Genomic DNA, 20,689 nt, shown 5'->3' with positions numbered 1-20,689 from the left:
CTTGTAGGAAAGAGTCAAACTGAAGTGGACTTCCTTTCAGTTGACATTTTTCTTCTCTCTCTCTTTTTAATATTTATTTATTAATGAGAGGGATAGGATGAGAGAAAGAACCAGATTATCACTCTGGTACATGTGCTGCTGGGGACTGAATTTAGGAACCTCATGCTTGAGAGTCCTACACCTTATCCACTGTGCCACCTCCCGGACCACCATTCCACCATTCTTCTTCTCTTTACAAGGTCTTCAGATGAGCAAAAAACATACCTGAGAGAGAAAAGCTGATTAGCCTCCGACTTCCTTGCCCTTGGGCAGTCTCTTCAGAGCCAATGTTTTTAAAAATCTATAAGAAGAAGGAAAGAGGGAGATGGGCAAAACAAGCACTGAGTAAGATAGTTACAGTCCAACACAAAGATGCTTAATCACAATTATATCTCTAGCTATAGTCTACAAGCCCACAGCACTGTGTTTCCATTGTACTATTGTTGATTAATACAAGCCTATAGCAACTCAGAGTCTTCTCCCTAATAGAGTATCTTTTAGTGAGGAATGAAGCAAACTTGTCTGAGAAATAGAGATGAACTAATACAATCAATGCAATATTAGAGGCCCTTTATAACTCCTTAAGTAAACAATGCCTTTTCCACAGAGGAAATTTTGTTCAAGTGTTTCTTAGTGTAGACCTTCTGGCAGTAGAGCGGCACCGCAATAGATGTTTACTGTTGTGATTATAATGTGCTTCCATTTGGCAAAATCTAGTGCTGAACTGCTGTAGCTACATTTCTTCTGACCCGTATTATTATCTAGGGGCTTCTAGGAAATTCTGTTAAGTAGGAGCTGGAGCATGCCATTAAGAAACTATTCTGAGGTCTCTTTTATTTAATTGCCTTACTGGGAAGTTTCAGAACACAATTTTTACATGAATTATTTGTTTTAGGTGCTTGCAAATTGGTTGCTAGAATGTTTTATTTTCTATCATTGCTCAGTATATGTCTGCTACTATATTAATCAAAACCATTGGAATCCTTGTTTACATTATCCTCTAGAAAAATTCTACTGAGAAATGATTTGCATTATTTATTTTTTATTATCTTTATTTATAGGATAGAGACAGCCAGAAATCAAGAGGGTGGAGGGAAGAGAGAGAAAGAGATAAAGAGAGATACCTGCAGCCCTGCTTCACCACAGAAGCTTTCCCCTTGAAGGCTGAGACTGGGTCCTTGAGCATTTTACCATGTGCCACCACACAGCCCCTTGATTTCCACAATTTTGAAGAAGAAGGAGGAGGAGGAGAAGGAGGAGGAGAAGGAGGAGGAGGAGAGGGAGGAGGAGAAGGAAGAGGAGAAGGAGGAGGAGGAGAGGGAGGAGGAGAAGGAAGAGGAGAAGGAGGAGGAGGAGAGGGAGGAGGAGAAGGAGGAGGAAGAGCAGAAGGAGGAGGAGCAGAAGGAGGAGGAGGAGAAGGAGGAGGAGAAGGAGGAGGAGGAGAAAGAGGAGGAGGAGAATGAGGAGGAGAAGGAGAAGGAGGAGGAGGAGCAGAAGGAGGAGGAGAAGGAGGAGGAGCAGAAGGAGGAGGAGGAGAAGGAGGAGGAGAAGGAGAAGGAGGAGGAGAAGTAGGAGGAGGAGAAGGAGGAGAAGAAGAAGGAGGAGAAGGAGAAGAAGAAGAAGAAGAAAATGTGGTCCAGGAGGTGGCACAGTGGCTGAAGCATGAGTTCAATCCCCAGCAGCACATGTCTAGAGTGATGTCTGGTTTTCTCTCTCTCTCTCTCTCTCTCTCCTCCTATCTTTCTCATAAATAAATAAATAAAATCTTGAAAAAAGTATCTCTAAGACTTTGTGAGAACTATGATGAATATCATGGTGGTGTTAGGGGGAGGCAAAAAAAAACATTGGTGGTGGGTGATATGAAGCAATACCTCTGTAGAATTATAATCTTGTAATCCATTCTACTTTTTTAAAGGTTAAAAATTAGTTTAATTTGTTAGGACAGAGAGAAATTAAGAGAGGGAGGACAGAGACACATAGAGAGAAAGAGTGACACCAACATTGCTTTACTGCTTGTGAAGCTTTCTCCTTGCAGGCGGAGAACCCAGGTGTTCCGTATGATAACATGTGCACTTAACCAGCACCAGTGCCCCCCCACTTGTAAACAATTCTTATATCATTAATAAAAATACTAAAAACAACAAAAAGGAAAATTTCCCAAATAACAGACAACGAGATAAATGTCTGATATGTATAAAGCATAGAATATTACTCGGTTAAAAGATGATTTTTTTGTTGTTGTTACATGAATAGAGCTGAGAGGGTCATGATAAGTGAAATAAGTCAGTAGGAAAGGTCAAACAATGAATGAGATATTGCACCCATTTGTGATATTAAAGAAAATATGGGGTCAGCATAATGGTTTTATACAAAAAAAAAAAACCCTTCATGCCTGTGGGACTAAAAGTCCTACATTCAATACCCAGCACCACCATAAGCCAGAGCTGAGCAGTGGTCTCCCTCTTTCTCTTCATAAATAAAAATACATATAAAATAGAAGCAATACAAAGCAAAATACAGAAGTCGAACAATAGCAAACACTGAGACTGTTTGCACCTGAGGTTGCCAAAGCAGGAGAGGGCTAAGAGGGTCCAGTGGACTGTGGGGGTGGCATGGTAGCACAGTGTGAAGAGGGATGGAGCTGCCTGCCTAAAACCTATACGGCCTCCTAAACCAACATTACCTAAAAATCAAAAAAATTAGTTATTTGTATACGCATTTCAAGTTGGGAAAAAAGAAAAAAAATCCTTAATGCTAGTGTTTTTTGTTTTTGTTTCCTATCAGACTGATCCTTGTATGACTCTAGTGTTCATAGGGGTGATTCTTCTCCCCTCCCCTCCCCTGCTCTCCCCTCCCCTCCCCTCTCCTCCTCTCCTCTCTTCTCCTTCCCTTCCTCTCCTCTCCTCTCATTTCCTTTCTTTTTACCAGAGCACTGCTAGCCAGAGATTGACTCTAGGACCTTGGGGTCTCAGGCATAAAAGTTGTTTGGCATAACCATTATGCTATCTCCCTGCCTCACTTCTTTTCTTTTTAATAGAGGGAGAGAGACACAGAGAGAAAGACACCTCAGCACTGCTCCATAGTTGGTGAGACCTCCCCACTACAGGTGTTCTCATATGGTGGCCGGGAGCCCAGAGCCAGGTCCTTGTGCATGGTAATGTGTATGTTCTCTGGGGTGAGGTATCGCATGACACACACCCCCACCCTTAATTCTAGTTGCTTTGTTTGTTTCTTCTAGACATATATTTAATTTCCTGCATGATCTTTGGAGAAATAATAGCATAAGTTGATGTTCCATATGAGTCAAACAGCTTGTTTAGCGGAAGAAAAGAAGTACATTTGCACAGAGTGTTTTGCAGCTACTCGCTCACCCTCACCGAGCAGATGAGTAACTAGAAGACGCAAACAGAGAGGGATGCACAGGATCTCGCCACTCGAGTGTACAGTAAAAATCTAAGAATATTTGGGGACCGAGCGGTAGTGCAGCAGCTTAAGCACACATGGCACAAAGTGCAAGGACTGGTGTTAGGATCCCAGTTCGAAGCCCCCAGCTCCCCACCTGTAGGGGGAGATCATTTCACAAGTGGTGAAGCGGGTCTGCAGATGTCTGTGTTCCTTTCCTCTCTTGATTTCTCTCTGTCCTATCCAACAACAACAGCAATACTAATAATAACAACAAGGGCAACAACATGGGAAAAATGGCCTCCAGGAATAGTGGATTCATAGAGCAGGTACTGAGCCCCAGCGATAACCCTGGAGGCAAAAAAAAAAAAAAAGTAACAATATTTATTCCTCAGTCAATGAAAGGTATTCCTGAAAAGATGCCTATAAAATAACTTTTGCTTTCACACAAGCCATTTCCCTCTGAGTTACTTTAAGCTAAGTCTGCATTTCCATGTGAAATTACAACTATGTTCCGGGCAAAACAAACAAAACAAAAATTGTGTTTCCATCCAGCATCAATGCCTTTTTTTTCTTTATTGTCAGTGTCTTTTGTCCCATGACATATCATAGGAATACTCCACTCCTGACAGAATCCTGAGAGATCCCTCTCTAAAGAGCATATTGTGGGCTGGTGAGACAGTATAACAGTTATGCAAAAAGACTTTGAAGCATGAGGCTCTGAGGTCCCAGGTTCAGTCCCCAGAACCACCATAAGCCAGAGTTGAGCAGTACTCTGGTCTCTCTGTGTGTATCTTTCTCATTAAAAATAAATAAAAAATGAGGGCTCAGTGGTGGTATCCCTGGCAGAATCTACATGCTACAATGTACAAGGATCAAGGTTCAAGCCCCAGTCTCCACCTGTAGGAGGGGAAAGCTTCATGAGTTGTGAAGAGGTCCTGCAGATGTCTCTCCCTCTCTCCCTTCCCACTTAATTCAATCCCAAACAAATAAGTAAAATAAAAATATTTAAAAAATTAAAAAACAAGGAGCATATTATAAGATTCAAGTATGGCTTGCAGTTAGTTGCCAGGTACTCTGCCACCTCAGGGACCCTCCTCCATCCACAGGAACAGTTGTCTCTGCTCCAGATGTAGTTTCTGCTCCCTTCTCTCTCTCCCTCTGAGGGGCCAGTAACTGATATTTCAGACACTTAAAATGAGACTTTCTTAGCTGTAATAAGTATGGGATGACTTTATAGTATAAAATGGGAGGAAGAAATGGGTAGAAACTATTCAAGAAAAGTACAGTGAGACAAGAACAGTTACAACAAGACTCTTAGACATATAAAGTCAAGTACAACACACATGGTAACCACAAAACAAAATAGGAAGCAGACAAATAGAACATGAATAATGCTATAGGAAATCGTCCACATAAATTGATACATAGATGCATATTGGAAAAGAACCAACACAAACAGGAAACAACCAGAAAACAAAGAGCAGAGAATGTCAATGTATAAGCCACAAATAGCAATAATCACCCTAAATGTGAATGGTTTGAATACTCCAATAAAAAAGATCCAGAGTGGATAGATAGATAAATAAAAATAAATAAATAAAAGCAAGATTCATCTAGTCTATGTCTCTAGAAAACAGGCATCCAAAAGAAAGACAAACAGAAGTTCAAAATGACAGACCGAAGCAAAGTGTTCCAAGTTAGTAACAGAAAAAAAAAAAAAAAGGTGGAAACAACTATACAGACTCTCACCAATAGGATACAAAAATATTAAAGTGCTAGATGATTTGTGGAGAAAATGAAGAAAGTCATGTTCTTCAGATCTAATGTGAATTAGGACATTCCCCCACCTAGCTTGGGATGGCTTTCCCTTACATGAATGTACACACTCTCCCTTCTGCCAGCCATGTCTTGCTTCCCTGTCAGGCCTGATAACTGTCTACTCATGCTACCTGCCTCAGTCTGTGTGCCACCCCCTCTGAACCTTCCCATCTGTGGCAGGCACCTTCTTACTCCTTTCTCAACAGACTGGCACTGAGTTTTCACAGTCCATTATCATAATTTTCTGATAGTCTTATTATTCATAATAGAATAACTATATGTTCCCAATGATAAAAACTCTATTTGATTTTATCTCTGTAATCCTGACCCATCATGGCTTCTGAAACACAATTAAGGTTAATAAGTAAATGAGAGCCCTGGGAAGATGAAGATAAGTGACAACTTCTTTTTATACAGGGGGATCACAACAGGAGTGAGTAGAACAAAGGATAAGAGGGAACAGGGGAACGAGGAAAAAAGCTACATCATACTGAGAACCAGCAGTGCTCAAAAGGCTACACTGCTTATTATACGAATAGAGCACTGAGTATTTCCATCTCCGTCCCTTTTTCAAAGAAGTACATTTTAGTAGATGTTTCAGCAATTTTGCTTTGGGAATTGTGTTTAGCACCTTGCCACAAACCAACACAGTGACTTTTGGCATATGATGAAATGGTCATAGACAGCCAACTTTTTTTTTTTTTTTTTTTAAGAAAAAACGAATGCAGAATCAGCAACCCTCACTTTAAAAATGGACATGCAACATTTACTGACAATTGAATATAGAAAACTGAAGTGCATTTTCCATTACACTGTGTGTACATTCCTAGACTAGGCTTTTGTTTAAGAAGGTTGCTTGATTATACCAGTAACCGAACTAAGTTGCAAAAACCACAAGTTAGGTCTGATTCACCTTCACGGTTATATAGTCAAATGCTCAGCTAGATAAAATGTGAGATTTCCAATTTACTACAATAACGTAAGTGGCACACTTTTGACAAGTTCACTGTTAGAGAACAAGACAGTTAACCATAGTTTGGCCTACAACTCACTGGCACACAAAAACACAATCTTTCAGGAAAAAGTGAAATTTCTTTTGCCAAAGGATACCAATTCTTATGATCCAGCAACAGATTTCCTAATCAGGCTTTTATACTCTATTCCTACCTTTCCTGTTTACTGTTCCTGTTTACTAAACAAATTATCCCGCTTTATATCTTACTGCTTTTCAGCCACCAAATTGCAGACCCTACTAAGACTGTGTTCTGACTTCCTTGGGCAGATGACCTCAATAGCATGTCCCAGAACCATACCTCTTCAGAGCCCTGCCCCACTAAGGAAAGATAGAAACAGGCTGAGGGTATGGGTCCACTTGCCAACATCTATGTCCAGCAAAGAAGTAATTACAGAAGCCAGATCTTCCACTGTCTGCAACCCATAAAGAATTTTGGTCAAGGTGGGGACTTAAAAAAAATTTTTAAAGTAAAAAAAAGAAAAAAGAAAAGAAAAAAAAGAATTTTGGTCCATATCCCAGAGGGATAAAGACTAGGGAAGCTTCCAATGGAGGGGATAGGACCTGGAACTCTGGTGGTGGGAACAGTATGGAATTGTACCCCTGTTATCTTACAAATCTTGTTAATCATTATTAAATCACTAATAAAATTTTTATTAAGAAAAGAAAGCTCCTAGAAGGCACTATGTTAAGTGAGCTAAGTCAGAAAGACAAAGATGAGTATGGGATGATCCCACTCATAAACAGAAGTTGAGAAAGAAGAACAGAAAGGGAAACTCAAAGCAGGATTTGACTGAGTTTGGAGTAGGGCACCAAAGTAAAAGTCTGTGGGTTGAGAGTGAGGGTGGATATTCAGCTTCATCGGGGGTGTGTGTGGGCGGATGGGATGGGACAGTCTATTGGTGGTGGGAATGGTGTTTATGTACACTCCTATTAACTTGTAGTCATATAAATCACTATTTAATTAATATGAGAGGGGTAAAAATTGATTGAATGCCTCAAACTTTTTAATGCATAGACCATAGGCTGAGTCTTTGAAATGCTGACTCTCTTAAAACCTTAAACCCAGGAGAACAGAAGCAAGCGGTAGCATTACTCTATAAGATACAGGTATATATAAATAATGTCAAAGGACATAAATTATGCTGATGTTGTATCTGATACAGCAAATCCTAACAAAGGGATTTTCGAAGTTAACACAATTGACAAATAATTTGATTACAGCAACAACTACCTATTGTCTTCTTAAACCCTAAGACAGCAGGAACCTCCCACTTCCTCTATAGAGCCTGTATTTCTCCCAGTCCTGGAATCTCTGGGGTGGGGCTCACTTTCCTGCATGCTTTTCTCAATTCATACCAAATATTAATTCTGCTGATCCCAACCTAATCAATGCAACAAGTACCACCTTGGCATGCTTCACTTCAGACTGTGTCCAGTGGCGTTAGGTGTGGAATGTCAACCCTTCTGCCTCATTACTTGAGTAAGACCTTTCCTTTCAGAAGATTCTCCATTCCAGGTGGTTCACTTCCTAACAAAGTCCCAAAACCTAGACATAGACCAGGTCCCGTGAGATAGAACATATGTTCACATGTATCCATAAACTAGGGGAAAAGATATACCTGAAAGCGAAAGTGCACAGTAGTCTGCAGTGAGTCAGTATATGCAGCAAGCAAGTAGAAAGACCCAAAAAGACATCATAAAGTTTATAATGAAATAGTGTCTACTTAGACTTAGATACCCTCCTCACCTACTTCCTATTATACTTACCTCACTCACTCCAAAGCTAATCTTATTAAAGTAAGGACTACAAAAACTGAATAAGGGCAAGAGACTGGCAGACTTTAATGATGACTCTAGTCACTATCAGGCCACCCCATCAGTTGGGGCCCTAGTCGGGGAGTCTTGAGATTCCCAAACAGACACATGACAGGCCTAGATCTTGAATAAATCCCTCTCTCCATTGTTTCTGGTCATCTCTATCAGGAACAACATAAAAGACCGCTTTGTGGGTCCCCATAAGACATTGCCCTCAACAAGGATCAACAATGGTAGAGAATGTTCTATCCTCTGAAGGGAGGCTGGATAACATACTATATGTTCCACCTGAGGAAGATGGGTGCTGATATTGGGGCAGCTTGGAACATTCCTACTCATGACCACAGAATGTGAGCTCAGATCTACAGGGATGCAGAGGTCGGTCACTTAGGCTCCTAAGCACAATAAAGGCCCCAGATCAGATCAAATCTATGTGGTTTACAGTCAACAATATTTATATACCTTTCCCATATTGGGGAGCTACTCTCTTCCCTGATCCAGCTTTCTGGTCCTTTTTTCAGCCATGGCATCATCTCCCCAGACAATAACTTAGATCCACCTGCATATCAGATGTCACGTTCAGGAAAAAAAAAAAAAAAACCTAGTATAGTCATGGGCTCTTTGAAATATAACTAAAATAGGACTATCTACAAAACAGAGACCCTCCAACTCTTCATATGAACTTTAGATTCATGACTAGTCAATAATATTTTTGGCTCTATATGTTAACTGTTTTTTCAGCCACCAGGTTCCAGATGCTAATTTGATGCCAACCGGAGTTCCCTGGACAGATGAACCCACCAATGTGTCCTGGAGCCCCGCTTCCCCAGAACCCCACCCCACTAGGGAATGAGAGAGACAGGCTGGGATTATGGATTGACCTGCCAATGCCCATGTTCACCGGGGAAGCAATTATGGAAGCCAGACCCTCCACTTTCTGTACCCCATAATGACCCTGGGTCCATAGTCCCAGAGGGATAAAGAACAGTAAAGCTATCAGGGGAGGGGAAGGGATATGGAGTTCTGGTGGTGAGAATTGTATGGAGCTGTACCCCTCTTATCCTATGTTTTTTTTGTCCGTGTTTCATTTTTATAAGTTTTTTTTTAAAAAAGTTGTCTGTGGAACTTATATTAAAGTATCAACACTCTCAAGTGTTAAATGATTTTATGAGAGAAAATTGTGATGGACATGAAAATCCAGGCAGTTCTAGTACATCAAAGTATTTATAGTTTATGTTTTAAGTGTGAGCAACTGTAGCACATATAAAATAAGAAAGAAGTCAAACCCGACACAGAATCAGTATACTTTCCTGACTCTTGTTGTCTAAAAAGACTGAAGCCTCATCTATGATACTTTGTGTTCTGAGACATAAACTTGTTTCTGGTGTCGGAAGCCTCCTAAAGACTGATTTGTTGAAATTTATTTGTATTCAGAGCCTTGTAGACAGTGTAATTCCAGGCAATTTTCCAGGTTGTCCCATTTTTATTTAGGCTTACAGTGAGTACCGTGGTGACACTATATATTGCATTTTGCTCTGTGGATGAAAAGCAAGTAACACCTGGACTCCCAAGTATGCTGATTTCTTAGAAGCTGAACATTTCAGTGAACTTTCTCCTCAAAAGGCTTTCTTGCCGACAGGACTCTGCCTGAATTCCAAGCCTGGTCATGACCATTTATACTATCATTCCTTAAGCAGAAGATGGTGAGGAACTCCTCTTTCCCATTCCAGCATGGAACCCAAAGCCAGTGTCTTTACTGAGTAAGTCTAGTCCTCATCATGGGAAAAATAGCAATGAACTGTCTACAAGAAACTGCCTCATTGTACTGTTTGTTACCTTGTGCAAGTCAGCCAAACCTGTGTTAAGAAGCCTCTTCCTGAGAAAACTTGATTCTCTCTTGTTTTTATTTTATTATTGTTATTTATTTATTTATTCCCTTTTGCTGCCCTTGTTTTATTGTTGTAGTTGTTACTGATGTCGTCGTTGTTAGAACAGAGAGAAATGGAGAGAGGAGGGGAAGACAGAGAGGGAGAGAGAAAGACAGACACCTGCAGACCTGCTTCACCGCCTGTGAAGCGACTCCCCTGCAGGTGCCGAGCCGGGGGCTCAAACCGGGATTGTTCCACCGGTCCTTGCGCTTTGCATCACCTGCGCTTAACCCGCTGCGCTACCACCCAACTCCAAAACAAACTTGCTTCTCTATCTTCTTTTCTCTTCGCTTCTCATCTTTTCTATATTCAGTGACTCCTTGATTTGTTCACCTCATCTCCTGTTCCCAGCTCCAGTTCTGCTGCCTCTAGCTTTGTCATTTTCTTACATCTCCAGTGAGCTTCATATATCAGAACCTCTTTAACATTTACATATATATATATATATATATATATATATATATATATATATATATATATATATCTTTTTACTTCCTAATAAAATGCAGCTGCCATGTTCTGATCTGTATGAACAGTATATAGAGAACTAGTAGGGTCAGTCAAAAGTGTGATTTTTGTTCACTCTCCCCTGTCAATAATTTCTAATTTATTTTAAAAATGGAACGGAATACTATTTCTAAGATTTCAGTGGACATAATCAGATTATTTCTTATGAACTAAGGGCAGGCAGGCATCACCAAGTTAAAAAATGAATTTTAAATTTAGGAAACTATAGTGTCTACAACAATAGTTCTAAACAACAACCACAACACAGAGCAACTAAATAAATTATATTAATCCTGCCTCGACAAATAACTAACTCTACAAATTTGAGCTTTAGGGAGAAGTTTTCTTATTTATTTGTGTAGTCTTTTCTAGACCCGCCTAGGATTCTGACCGACTAAAATCAGCCTGAGGCTACAAATTCTCTTCCAGAAGCTTATTTATAAACCTAAAAATAAAGTAGGTATATGAAAATATAAATATTTAAAATCTATGAATTTTTTAAGTCTCCCAAAGAGAGCCTTGTTATCTATAGCTAACAAGCATGAGCCTTTTTAACAACATCTGGCTATATGTACAAAGTTGATGTTTCTTTAACAAGAAGTGGCATGCATTTTTTTAAAGGTTTATTTGCTTATAGAATGAGAGAAGGAGATGGTGCTGTGGATAAAGTACTGAATTTTCAGGCACAGGGTCCTGGGCTTGATCTCTGGCACCTCATATGCCAGAGTGATGTCAAATAGCAAAAATGTTGGATTTACTGTTGAAAGTAAAACATTAATCCCCCAACAAGAGAAAGAAAAAAAATGAAAAAACAAAAAAACACCTAAAATAGACCTACTAGCTATTTCCAAAACGGAGACCCCAAATCTTCATCTGCAATATTCCAACCTTTAGGTTCATGATTAATGAACTCTTTTTCAGCTACCAGGTTCCAGATGCTACCATGATGCCAACCGGACTTCCTTGGACAGATGACTCCACCAATGTGTCCTGGAGCCCCGCTTCCTCAGAGCCCTGCCCCACTAGGGAATGAGAGAGACAGGCTGGGAGTATGGATCCACCTGCCAACGCCCATGTTCAGTGCGGAAGCAATTACAGAAGCCAGACCTTCCACCTTCTGCATCCCATAGTGATCCTGGCTGGATCCATGCTCCCAGAGGGATAGGAAAGCTCTGAGGGAAGGGGATGGGATACGGAGCTCTGGTGGTGGGAATTGTACCCCTCTTATCCTATGGTCTTGTCAGTGTTTCCATTTTATAAATAAATTAATTAATAAAAATATATCTCTTGGGAGGGAATAATAATTTATAAGAAAAAAAAGAAAAAATGAAAAAAAACATGTGACTATAAAATTATAGTTCCAAGAATAGATATGCATAGAAGACTTTTAGTTCATGCTTTTCTTTATTGTCTATATTTTTCATAAGAATATTTAAAATTCTTGCTAAGAATATGGCGAGCATTACTTTTGGAAATCATACCTATTTTTTAATAGTGACTTAATAATGGTTTGCAAGATTATAAAGTTAAAGGGATATAGTTCAACACTACAGCAGCTCCCCCCCTCCCAGCCCTGCCTCAGCCTCATGATTTTCATAATTCTCACAACATTTTGGAGACATCTTGGCTACTCCCTTTCTCTTTTCCTTTCTCCCTTCCTTCCATTCTGTTCTTTCTATTTTCCTTCCTTCCTTCCTTCCTTCCTTCTTTCCTTCCTCTCTCTTTCTTCCTCTCCCTCTCCCTCTCTCTCTCTCTCTCTGTCTCTCTCCCTATCCCTATCCCTCTCTCTTTGTTGCAAGTTTATAGATTTCAACTATCTATATTCCACAAATAATTGAGACCACCTGGTAGTTGTCTTTCACCTTTTTACTTACTTGACTATGTATTCATACCCTATCAATATACCTCTATATCTGTACATATATCTGTACACACACACACACACACACACACACACACACACACACACACCAATATAAGAACAAAATGAGAAAATAAAGAAGCACAAAAGTTAGGTCTGAGGAAGAAGAAGAAATGTAACTTACAGGAGCTGCTGAGTTTTTGACAGTGACACTGGGGGTGGTGGCTCGCAGGGCTCCACTCACTCCATGGTAGTATTTGAAGCAGATCTTAGTTTCAGCTGAAAGGCAAAAATAAATTGGGACTGAGAAGTAATGCATCCTGTAGGAAAGAGAGAGTTAGGGCCAGAGGAGATCCCCATGAATGGCAAGCCTGCTTTTCCTGGGAGCTAAGCGGGGCTCAACTGACAGTGATGGGCCATCTGTGCTACATTTCTCATACACACTTGGCTTCATCACCACTCCCAGTTCATATGTCCAAGAACTGAAATTTCCCTGTTGAGATCATTAAAGGTGTCTCTTTTTATGATAAGGTAACTTTTGGAAAACATCTGGGGATGGGTGCTGGTTGCCAGGGAAATCAACATGACTAAGAAAGAGACTTTCAGCCCTACTATGTGCTTTCCAGAGAGGGCACAAGAGGGTAAAGGCTGAGTTTATTTGGTGATGCTAATGAGCTAATGGATCATGCCTGTACAGTGAAGTCTCCAAAAGAATAAGGAAGGGGTTGTCGTGCTTCCGGTTTGGTCAGCATGTGGCCATTTGGGGAAATGGCATGCCTGGAGAGCCTGGGAACTCTGTAACTTGCCCTATGCATTTCTCCTTCTTCTTTCTCTTCTTCTCTTTAATATTTCCTTTTTTTATTTATTGGATAGAGACATCCAGAAATCTAGAGGGAAGGGAGATAGAGAGGGAGAGAGACAGAGAGACACCTGCAGTCCTGCTTCACCACTCACAAAATTTTCCCCCTGCAGGTGGGGGCCGGGGTCTCGAACCCAGATCTTTGTGCATTATAACATGTGTGCCCAACCAGGCACTCCACCACAGAGCCCTTCTATTTATCTAGTTATTCTTGAGTTATATAAAGCCTCTGTAGAAATTTGGTGGTCTAGTGAATAAGTGGACTTTCTGAGTGTTGTGAGTTATTCTGGCAAATTAATCAAACCCGAGGAGTAAGTCATGGGAATATCTACTTTGGAGCTGGCTGGCCAGAAGCACAATTTATAGCCTGAACTTACAGCTGGGAGACTTGCTCATAACTCATGGGCTCTGATGCTAAGTCCTGGCTGAACTGAGTTGGTGTCCAAGAATTACTTAATGGTGTGGAAAAGACTCCACGGACTCACCTTGGAATTTACATTTAGTGACACAGATTTCTTTATAATTTCTAGTCAGTGCTGTTTGCCATATGATTTATTCCCAAATTTAGACAAGAGTGATTCTCAACAAGGTGGAGTGAAACTGAAGTTTCTACCTCTGTGAAAAAATATATATTCAACTATCATTTTAATCAAAATCTCAGGGTATGTATTCAAATAGATTGTTCATTTTAATTATGATATCACTTAAAAACAAGAATATTATTTTTCTTGCTTTCCATTGGCATTTGTAGGCCTGCTGCAGCATCTGAGGTATAAATATAAAACTATGACACTGGACCTGGTATAAATATCGTGTTTAATTAAGCACAAAAGTCATTGCAAACAGGTCTGAAATGCTCAACAGTACACTATGGATTCTACTCAACTTTAAGCAAAGATGAAAACCTGACTTGTGCTACAACATAGATGAAATTGGAGGGGATAATGATATGGTAAACATGTCAGAAGGGGAAAGACCAATATCAGATGATGCTACTCCCACATGGAACTGAGTGACAGAGAAGATGAAAGACATATAAACCTTTGGCTTAAATCTGAAATTCTGAGGCCACTAGAGGGGGAGGGGAGCAGAGTGTGGATAGAGGAAGGAGGCTAGTGTTTTGAACAGAAAGGGCACTTTGGTGGACAAGGGGAACCAGCACATATTTTGGGGAGCTACGAAAGTCTAGGCCCGATACAATTAACAGTCTTCTAAAGCAATATTTCCCCAATAAAAATCAATTTAAAATACATTTAAAAATATTTACTTATTTATTTATTCCCTTTTGTTGCCCTTGTTTTATTGTTGTAGTTATTATTGTTGTTGTTATTGATGTCATCATTATTGGATAGGACAGAGAGAAACGGAGAGAGGAGGGGAAGACAGAGAGGGGGAGAGAAAGACAGACACTTGCAGACCTCTTGTGAAGCGATTCCCCTGCATATGGGGAGTCGGGGGCTCAAACGGGGATACTTCCACTGGTCCTTGTGCTTTGTGTCATGTGCGCTTAACCCACTGCGCTACCTCCCACTCCCTAAAATACATTTTAAAACGTTAATTAACACGTTAATATGTAGTAGACAATTCTTATTATTTTATAATTGGACCCTCATGAAATTCCTAAGAAGTACTGTTAATTTTATTATTAGCTTCAATAAATGCCATATATCACTTTTATTTTTTTAACTTAAGAGACATGAGACCAAAACGTAAGGCCACTGATAAAAAGTCACTTACAAGCAGTGAAGCAGATCTGCAGGTGTCTATTCTGTCTCTATCCCTCTCAATTTTTCCCTTCCCGCTCGATTTCTGGCTGTCTCAATCCGATAAATAAATAAGGATAATGAATTTTCCTTTTTTGTTAATTTCCTAAAAGATGAACTGATTTCTTGAATAATGCTTCCCTGGGAGAGAAAAAAAAAAAAAAAGAAAGAAAACAAAACAAAATCCCCGAAATACTACTACTGTTGCTGCTACTACTGTTGTCTAGGCCTTGCACACATTGACTGCATACTGAGTATCTGAACTTTGCAGATTTTTTTTTGCTGTTATTTACATATTATATTATCTACAGCTTCCTGTACTTGGATGTGTTGAATTCCCTAGCTCCAAGCTGACCGACCATTCCTGGGAGGCTCAGAGAGAGCTCAGTCCCTGAGTGTGGTGGAAATACCTCAGAGTATCACCAGCTGTGACGCTCCTTTTTCATTTATTCAATAAATACTCATTAATTTGCATTTTCCCTATCCCTCACTTGGTATTCTTTTTTTTAATCAATTAATGAAATCAATTAATCAGTTTTCAAAGGACCAACCTTTTGTTTTCTTCATCCTTTGTGTAGGTTCTAATTACTCTTAGCTCAGAACAAACACCTCATCACAGACCCCTGCAAGCGTCAACCTGGCTTTGACCTAACACGTTATGATCGGGCCCTCCTCAATCGCTATCGAACAGGCCATGGCCGGTGCGCCACTATGTTCCATCGCTGGGGAGCCAGAGACGACCCGAACTGCCCCTGCGGCTCCAGACAGACTATGTCAACGACTGCCACCTCTCCAGATTCAAAGGAGGTCTCGAAACTTTACATCAGGCTCAACCTGACGCTGTTGACTGGCTACGGAAGAAGGGCAAACGCTAGAAGAAGAACTCTTAGCTCCTTAAATTTTTTTCCTTTGTTCAACATTTCTTCAGCTTAATTTCTTATTCTGTTCCTAATGAGCTCAGACTTTTGACTATTCATCCTCCTCCCTTCCTCTGTCCTCCATATCCATTCATTCCTCCCTTCATTTTTTTTTTAATTTCTTTATTGGGGGATTAATGGTACTCCTCTCTTTCCTTCCTCCTTTCTTTTTTAAAAAAAGTTTATTTATTTTCCCTTTTGTTGTTATCTTTTTATTGTTGTTATTGATGTCGTCCTTGTTAGATAGGACGGAGAGAAATGGAGAGAGGAGGGGAAGACAGAGAGGGGGAGAGAAAGACAGACACCTGCAGACCTGCTTCACTGCCTGTGAAGGGAACCCCCTGCATATGAGGAGCCGGGGGCTGGAACCGGGAACCGGGATCCTTGCGCCAGTCCTTGCCCTTTGTGCCACATGCATTTAACCCTCTGTGCTACTGCTCCACTTCTCCCCTTCCTCCTTTCTTTCTTTCTTTTTTATTTTTTATATTTATTTAATTTATTTATTCCCTTTTTGTTGCCCTTGTTTTATTGTTGTAGTTATTATTGTTGTTGTCGTTGTTGGATAGGACAGAGAGAAATGGAGAGAGGAGGGGAAGGCAGAGAGGGGGAGAGAAAGACAGACACCTGCAGACCTGCTTCACCACCTGTGAAGCGACTCCCCTGCAGGTGGGGAGCCGGGGTTTGAACCGGGATCCTTATGCCGGTCCTTGTGCTTTGCGCCACCTGCGCTTAACCCGCTGCGCTACAGCCCGACTCCCTTTCTTTCTTTTTAACCAGAGCTCTGCTCAGCTCTGGTTTATGGTAGTGAAGGGAATTGAATCTGGGACTTTGGAGCCTTGGGCATGAGAGTCTCTTTGCATAACCATTATGCTAGCCACCTTCCTCTCTCTCTCTCTCTTTTATTGCTGCCAGGGTCATCACTGCAGCTCAGTCCCTGCACAATGAATCCACAGTTCCCAGTAGCCATCTTTTTCTTTCTTCCCTCTCTTCATTTCATAGAACAGAGACAAGTTGAAAAGGGATGGTGAGATAGAGAAGGAGAGATGCAGAGAGATAACTGCAGAATTATCTTCACCACTCTAGAAGCTTCTCTCCTGCAGGTGGGAACCATAGGCAGCTTAAGCCCATCCTTGTGCACAATGAGACGTGCACTCAACTGGATGTGCCACCACCACCTTTGTTTATTTATTTATTTATTTTTACATTATTATTATTATTATTGCCTCCAGGGTTATCGCTGGGCTTGGTGCCTGCACCATGAATCCACCGCTCTTGAAGGCTTTCTCCCCCTTTTGTTGCCCTGGTTGTGGTTATTATTATTGTTGTTAATGATGTCACTGTTGGATAGGACAGAGAGAAATGGAGAGAGGAGGGGAAGACAGAGAGGGGGAGAGAAAGATAGACACCTGCAGACCTGCTTCACCGCCTGTGAAGCGACTCCCCTGCAGGTGGGGGGCCAGGATCCTTACGCTGATCTTTGTGCTTCATGCCATGTCCGCTTAACTCACTGCGCTACCGCCTGACCCCCAACTATTTATTTTAATGTACGCATCTTCGGTCATGAAATTTCCTCTAAACAGCTTTTGCTTTGCATAAAATTCTAAGTGATACACATATTTAACAGTATGAAAATTAAAATGCAGAGTTTATGGATTTTCAGAAAGTAAGCCCACCCATGCACATAGCACCCAACCCAGGAAGAACATTTTATTCTCATTTCATCTCTTTTTATTTCTTTGCTTTCCTTCTCTCAGATCTGTTTCTATCTGAGATCATTTCCTTCTAAAAGAAGAGTTCTACTGTAGTATTTCCTTTAGTGCAGAACGAATGGTGATAAATTCTCTGATTTGTTGGTTGTCTAAAAACATGCCCATTTCATTTTTAATTTTGACAAGAAATGTCATGGTATGCATAGAACCCTATGTTATCTGTTAGTTTTCCCCATACTTAGGAATGCTATTTCTCCATCTTCTGAAAAATCAGCTGCTCGTCTCGCTGTCATTCTAGCAGGCTGCTGAGCTGGTAAGTGAAGGAAAAGTTACCCTGCACGGAGTCTCATAGCAGCTGACACTTCCTCAAGAGTCCAACCCATAAAAATCTGCCTTTGTGACAATAAGGCCACTGTGTTCATTTCACCTGGGTCAAGTATCTGGAGCTGCCATTTAACAAATTCTGATCTCTTTAATGTTCATTATTTCTACTGAGTTTGCAAATGAGTGTTTTTCTTCAGTTGAGGAACTGACTATGATTCATGACCAAGGTGAGACCTAATGTCGATAATTTAGACTATTTCTTTTTCTTTTATGTTCCTATAATTTTGTCTTTCTCCCTTTGATTATTTTGAAAAGGAGTTAAATAATCTATTCATCTGCCTCTGAAAGATATTTCATACTTTTATCTTTTAAAAGTCTGTATCTTTTCCTCCAAGAAAGGGCAAGTCACGAAGGTACATTTTTCACTAGAAATTCATTCTGTTAGAGAAAATTCAGTCTAGTATATGCCTCCTTTTCTCAGTAGTAACTATTAATAGGAAGAGAGCAGTGAATCATTTAAGTGGTTTTAAACATAAGGAATAGAAGTCTCACAAAAAAGTTTTGAATCTATAGGTTAATATTTTTAGGCCATTAAGTTGCAGATGCTACCATGACGCCAACCTGACTTCCCTGGGTAGACGACCTTACCAAGGTGTCCTGGAGCCCCACCTCCCCAGAGCCCCGCCCCACTAGGGAAAGATAGAAACAGGCTGGGGGTATGGATCCACCTGCCAATGCCCATCTTCAGCAGAGAAGAAATTACAGAAGCCAGAACTTCCACCTTCTGCATACCATAATGATTCTGGGTCCATGATCCCAGAGGGATAAAGAACAGAAAAGCTTTCAAGGAAGGGTATGGGATATGGAACTCTGGTGGTGGGAACTGTGTGAAATTGTACCCCTCTTACCCTATGATCTTGTCGATATTTTTTATAAATAATAAAAAAAAAGAAAAATAGGAGTGCTTCATTTCTGCAATTCTCTGGTTGAGGGTGTAACATTTATAACTACTTTCCCCAAGGATATGAGGGGCATAATGACACTACTTCCTTATAAGTCAGCTCTCTGATTTGGGTTTAAGCTTGTACATTTTGAGAAACCTAAAAGAGACTGACATTCACGATGGTGAAGCTGAAAATCTCCATGGGCTGTTGACAGCAATGTGAGTAAACACCGAACGGTTTTGCACGCTCTGATGCTGCCTGGAAAGGGAAACAGGATTTGAAATGATCAGCTGCTGCAATGGGTGGCACATTATTTGTGTGTCTAGGGTTTTTAGGTGTTGGTGGGTTTTGATGTTTTCTTGAGCACATGACACAGTTAAGTCTGGATTACTAAAATTTTTGTTTGAAGTTTGTACAGCATGTGGACTCTGTTCAGCGGTCCAAAGCTGGCAGACAGTGTAGCTGACTTTGTTTGAAAATGGTCTTGGTGACTTAAGAAGGACTTTAAGAATGCAATGGCTTTGGAACTGGATGGGAGTACAGCTTAAACTTTCATGTTTTATAGATGAGAAAACTGAAGTCCAGTCATCTATACAACAAGACTTACCCACTTTGAAATATCTGGCTTGTCACACAGCTATCTTTTGTAATACTAGAGTATTGTAATGTGACTAGAGGAAGTAAACACTTGACATAGAAAAATAAATAAATAAAATGGTCTTGGTGTTGGCTACAGACCTATCTTCACAGATGTTAGAAACTCCTGGGGATGAGGGGGCCAGGCGGTAGTGCAGCGGGTTAAGCGACATGGTGCAAAGCACAAGGACGGGCATAAGGATCCCTGCTGGAGCCCCCAGCTCCCCATCTGCAAGGGAGTCACTTCATGGGTGGTGAAGCAGGTCTGCAGGTGTCTATCTTTCTCTCTCCCTCTCTGTCTTCCCCTCCTCTCTTGATTTCTCTCTGTCCTATCCAACAACGACAATAGCAATAATGACAACAACAAGAGCAACAAAAATGGGAAAAATGGCCTCCAGGAGAAGTAGATTCGAAGTGCAGGCACTGAGCTCCAGTGATAACCCTGGAGGAAAAATAAAGAAAAAGAAAGAAACTCCTGGGGATAACCTCTGAAATGATCCCAAGTCAGTCCATGAGATTAGTGACAAGTATATGGTGTCACTGGCACAACTTTCCTGACTTCCATGGGTCTCTAACTTCAGCAAGAACATTGTAGCTGTTCATGGCCATATAGTTGGCTGAAAATTTCAATGAGTCAAATGAAAAAAAAGTTTAAGTTGGTAATGAAGTGGAAAATAAAAAAAAAATTCCCTTCTTATTAATCTTTCTATTCTTCTGGTATTACTTCCCAGCCACAAATTGAGACAGAAGAAGTAGCTAAACTGATGAGATTCCCATTGTGTACCTGTTTACTAGTTATCAGAATCTTCTGTGTTTCAAGATGGTACCTCTTTGTCACTTCCTTATTCTAAGAAGTTAGATATATTAGTGACTCCCTTTCCTTTTCGTGGTATTCTTTGCCATATATCTGATCAGAGAACACTTAGTTCTCTTCCTGTACTCCTATTTATTTATCTTTTCTTCTATACAACTCAATTTCATCTGTTTGAAAGATAAGGAATAATGGTTGTGTACCGTAAGTTTAAGCCTCACAGCAATGTTGATAATGAGTTTAATTAATGTATTTATTTGAATAAACTATTAAGCCTTCTAAGTTTAAGTCGCTAAGGAGATATGCTATTAGCAATATACATACATAGATACATACAT

At 40.4% G+C, this 20,689-nt stretch overlaps 1 protein-coding gene across 4 annotated transcripts in view; it reads right to left on the bottom strand.

Moving 5' to 3' along the window:
* HECW1 (HECT, C2 and WW domain containing E3 ubiquitin protein ligase 1) overlaps positions 1-20,689 on the bottom strand; it is a 345,650-nt gene that overhangs the window by 132,772 nt on the left and 192,189 nt on the right. For 3 of the 4 annotated variants that reach the window (XM_060195885.1, XM_060195887.1, XM_007535072.3), the window contains 2 exons: positions 12,573-12,667; positions 265-340 (listed from right to left, as the gene is read on the bottom strand). In XM_060195885.1, coding sequence (XP_060051868.1) covers positions 265-340; positions 12,573-12,667 — 171 coding nt within the window. The remainder of the gene's footprint in view (positions 1-264; positions 341-12,572; positions 12,668-20,689) is intronic. The other variant, XM_060195888.1, reaches the window with a different exon arrangement.

The sequence above is a fragment of the Erinaceus europaeus genome, chromosome 8 (genome assembly GCF_950295315.1).
Source record: "Erinaceus europaeus chromosome 8, mEriEur2.1, whole genome shotgun sequence".
NCBI lineage: Eukaryota > Metazoa > Chordata > Mammalia > Eulipotyphla > Erinaceidae > Erinaceus > Erinaceus europaeus.
The sequence above is the reverse complement of the archived record's forward strand: the minus strand, read 5'-3'. Positions and strand labels throughout refer to the sequence as shown.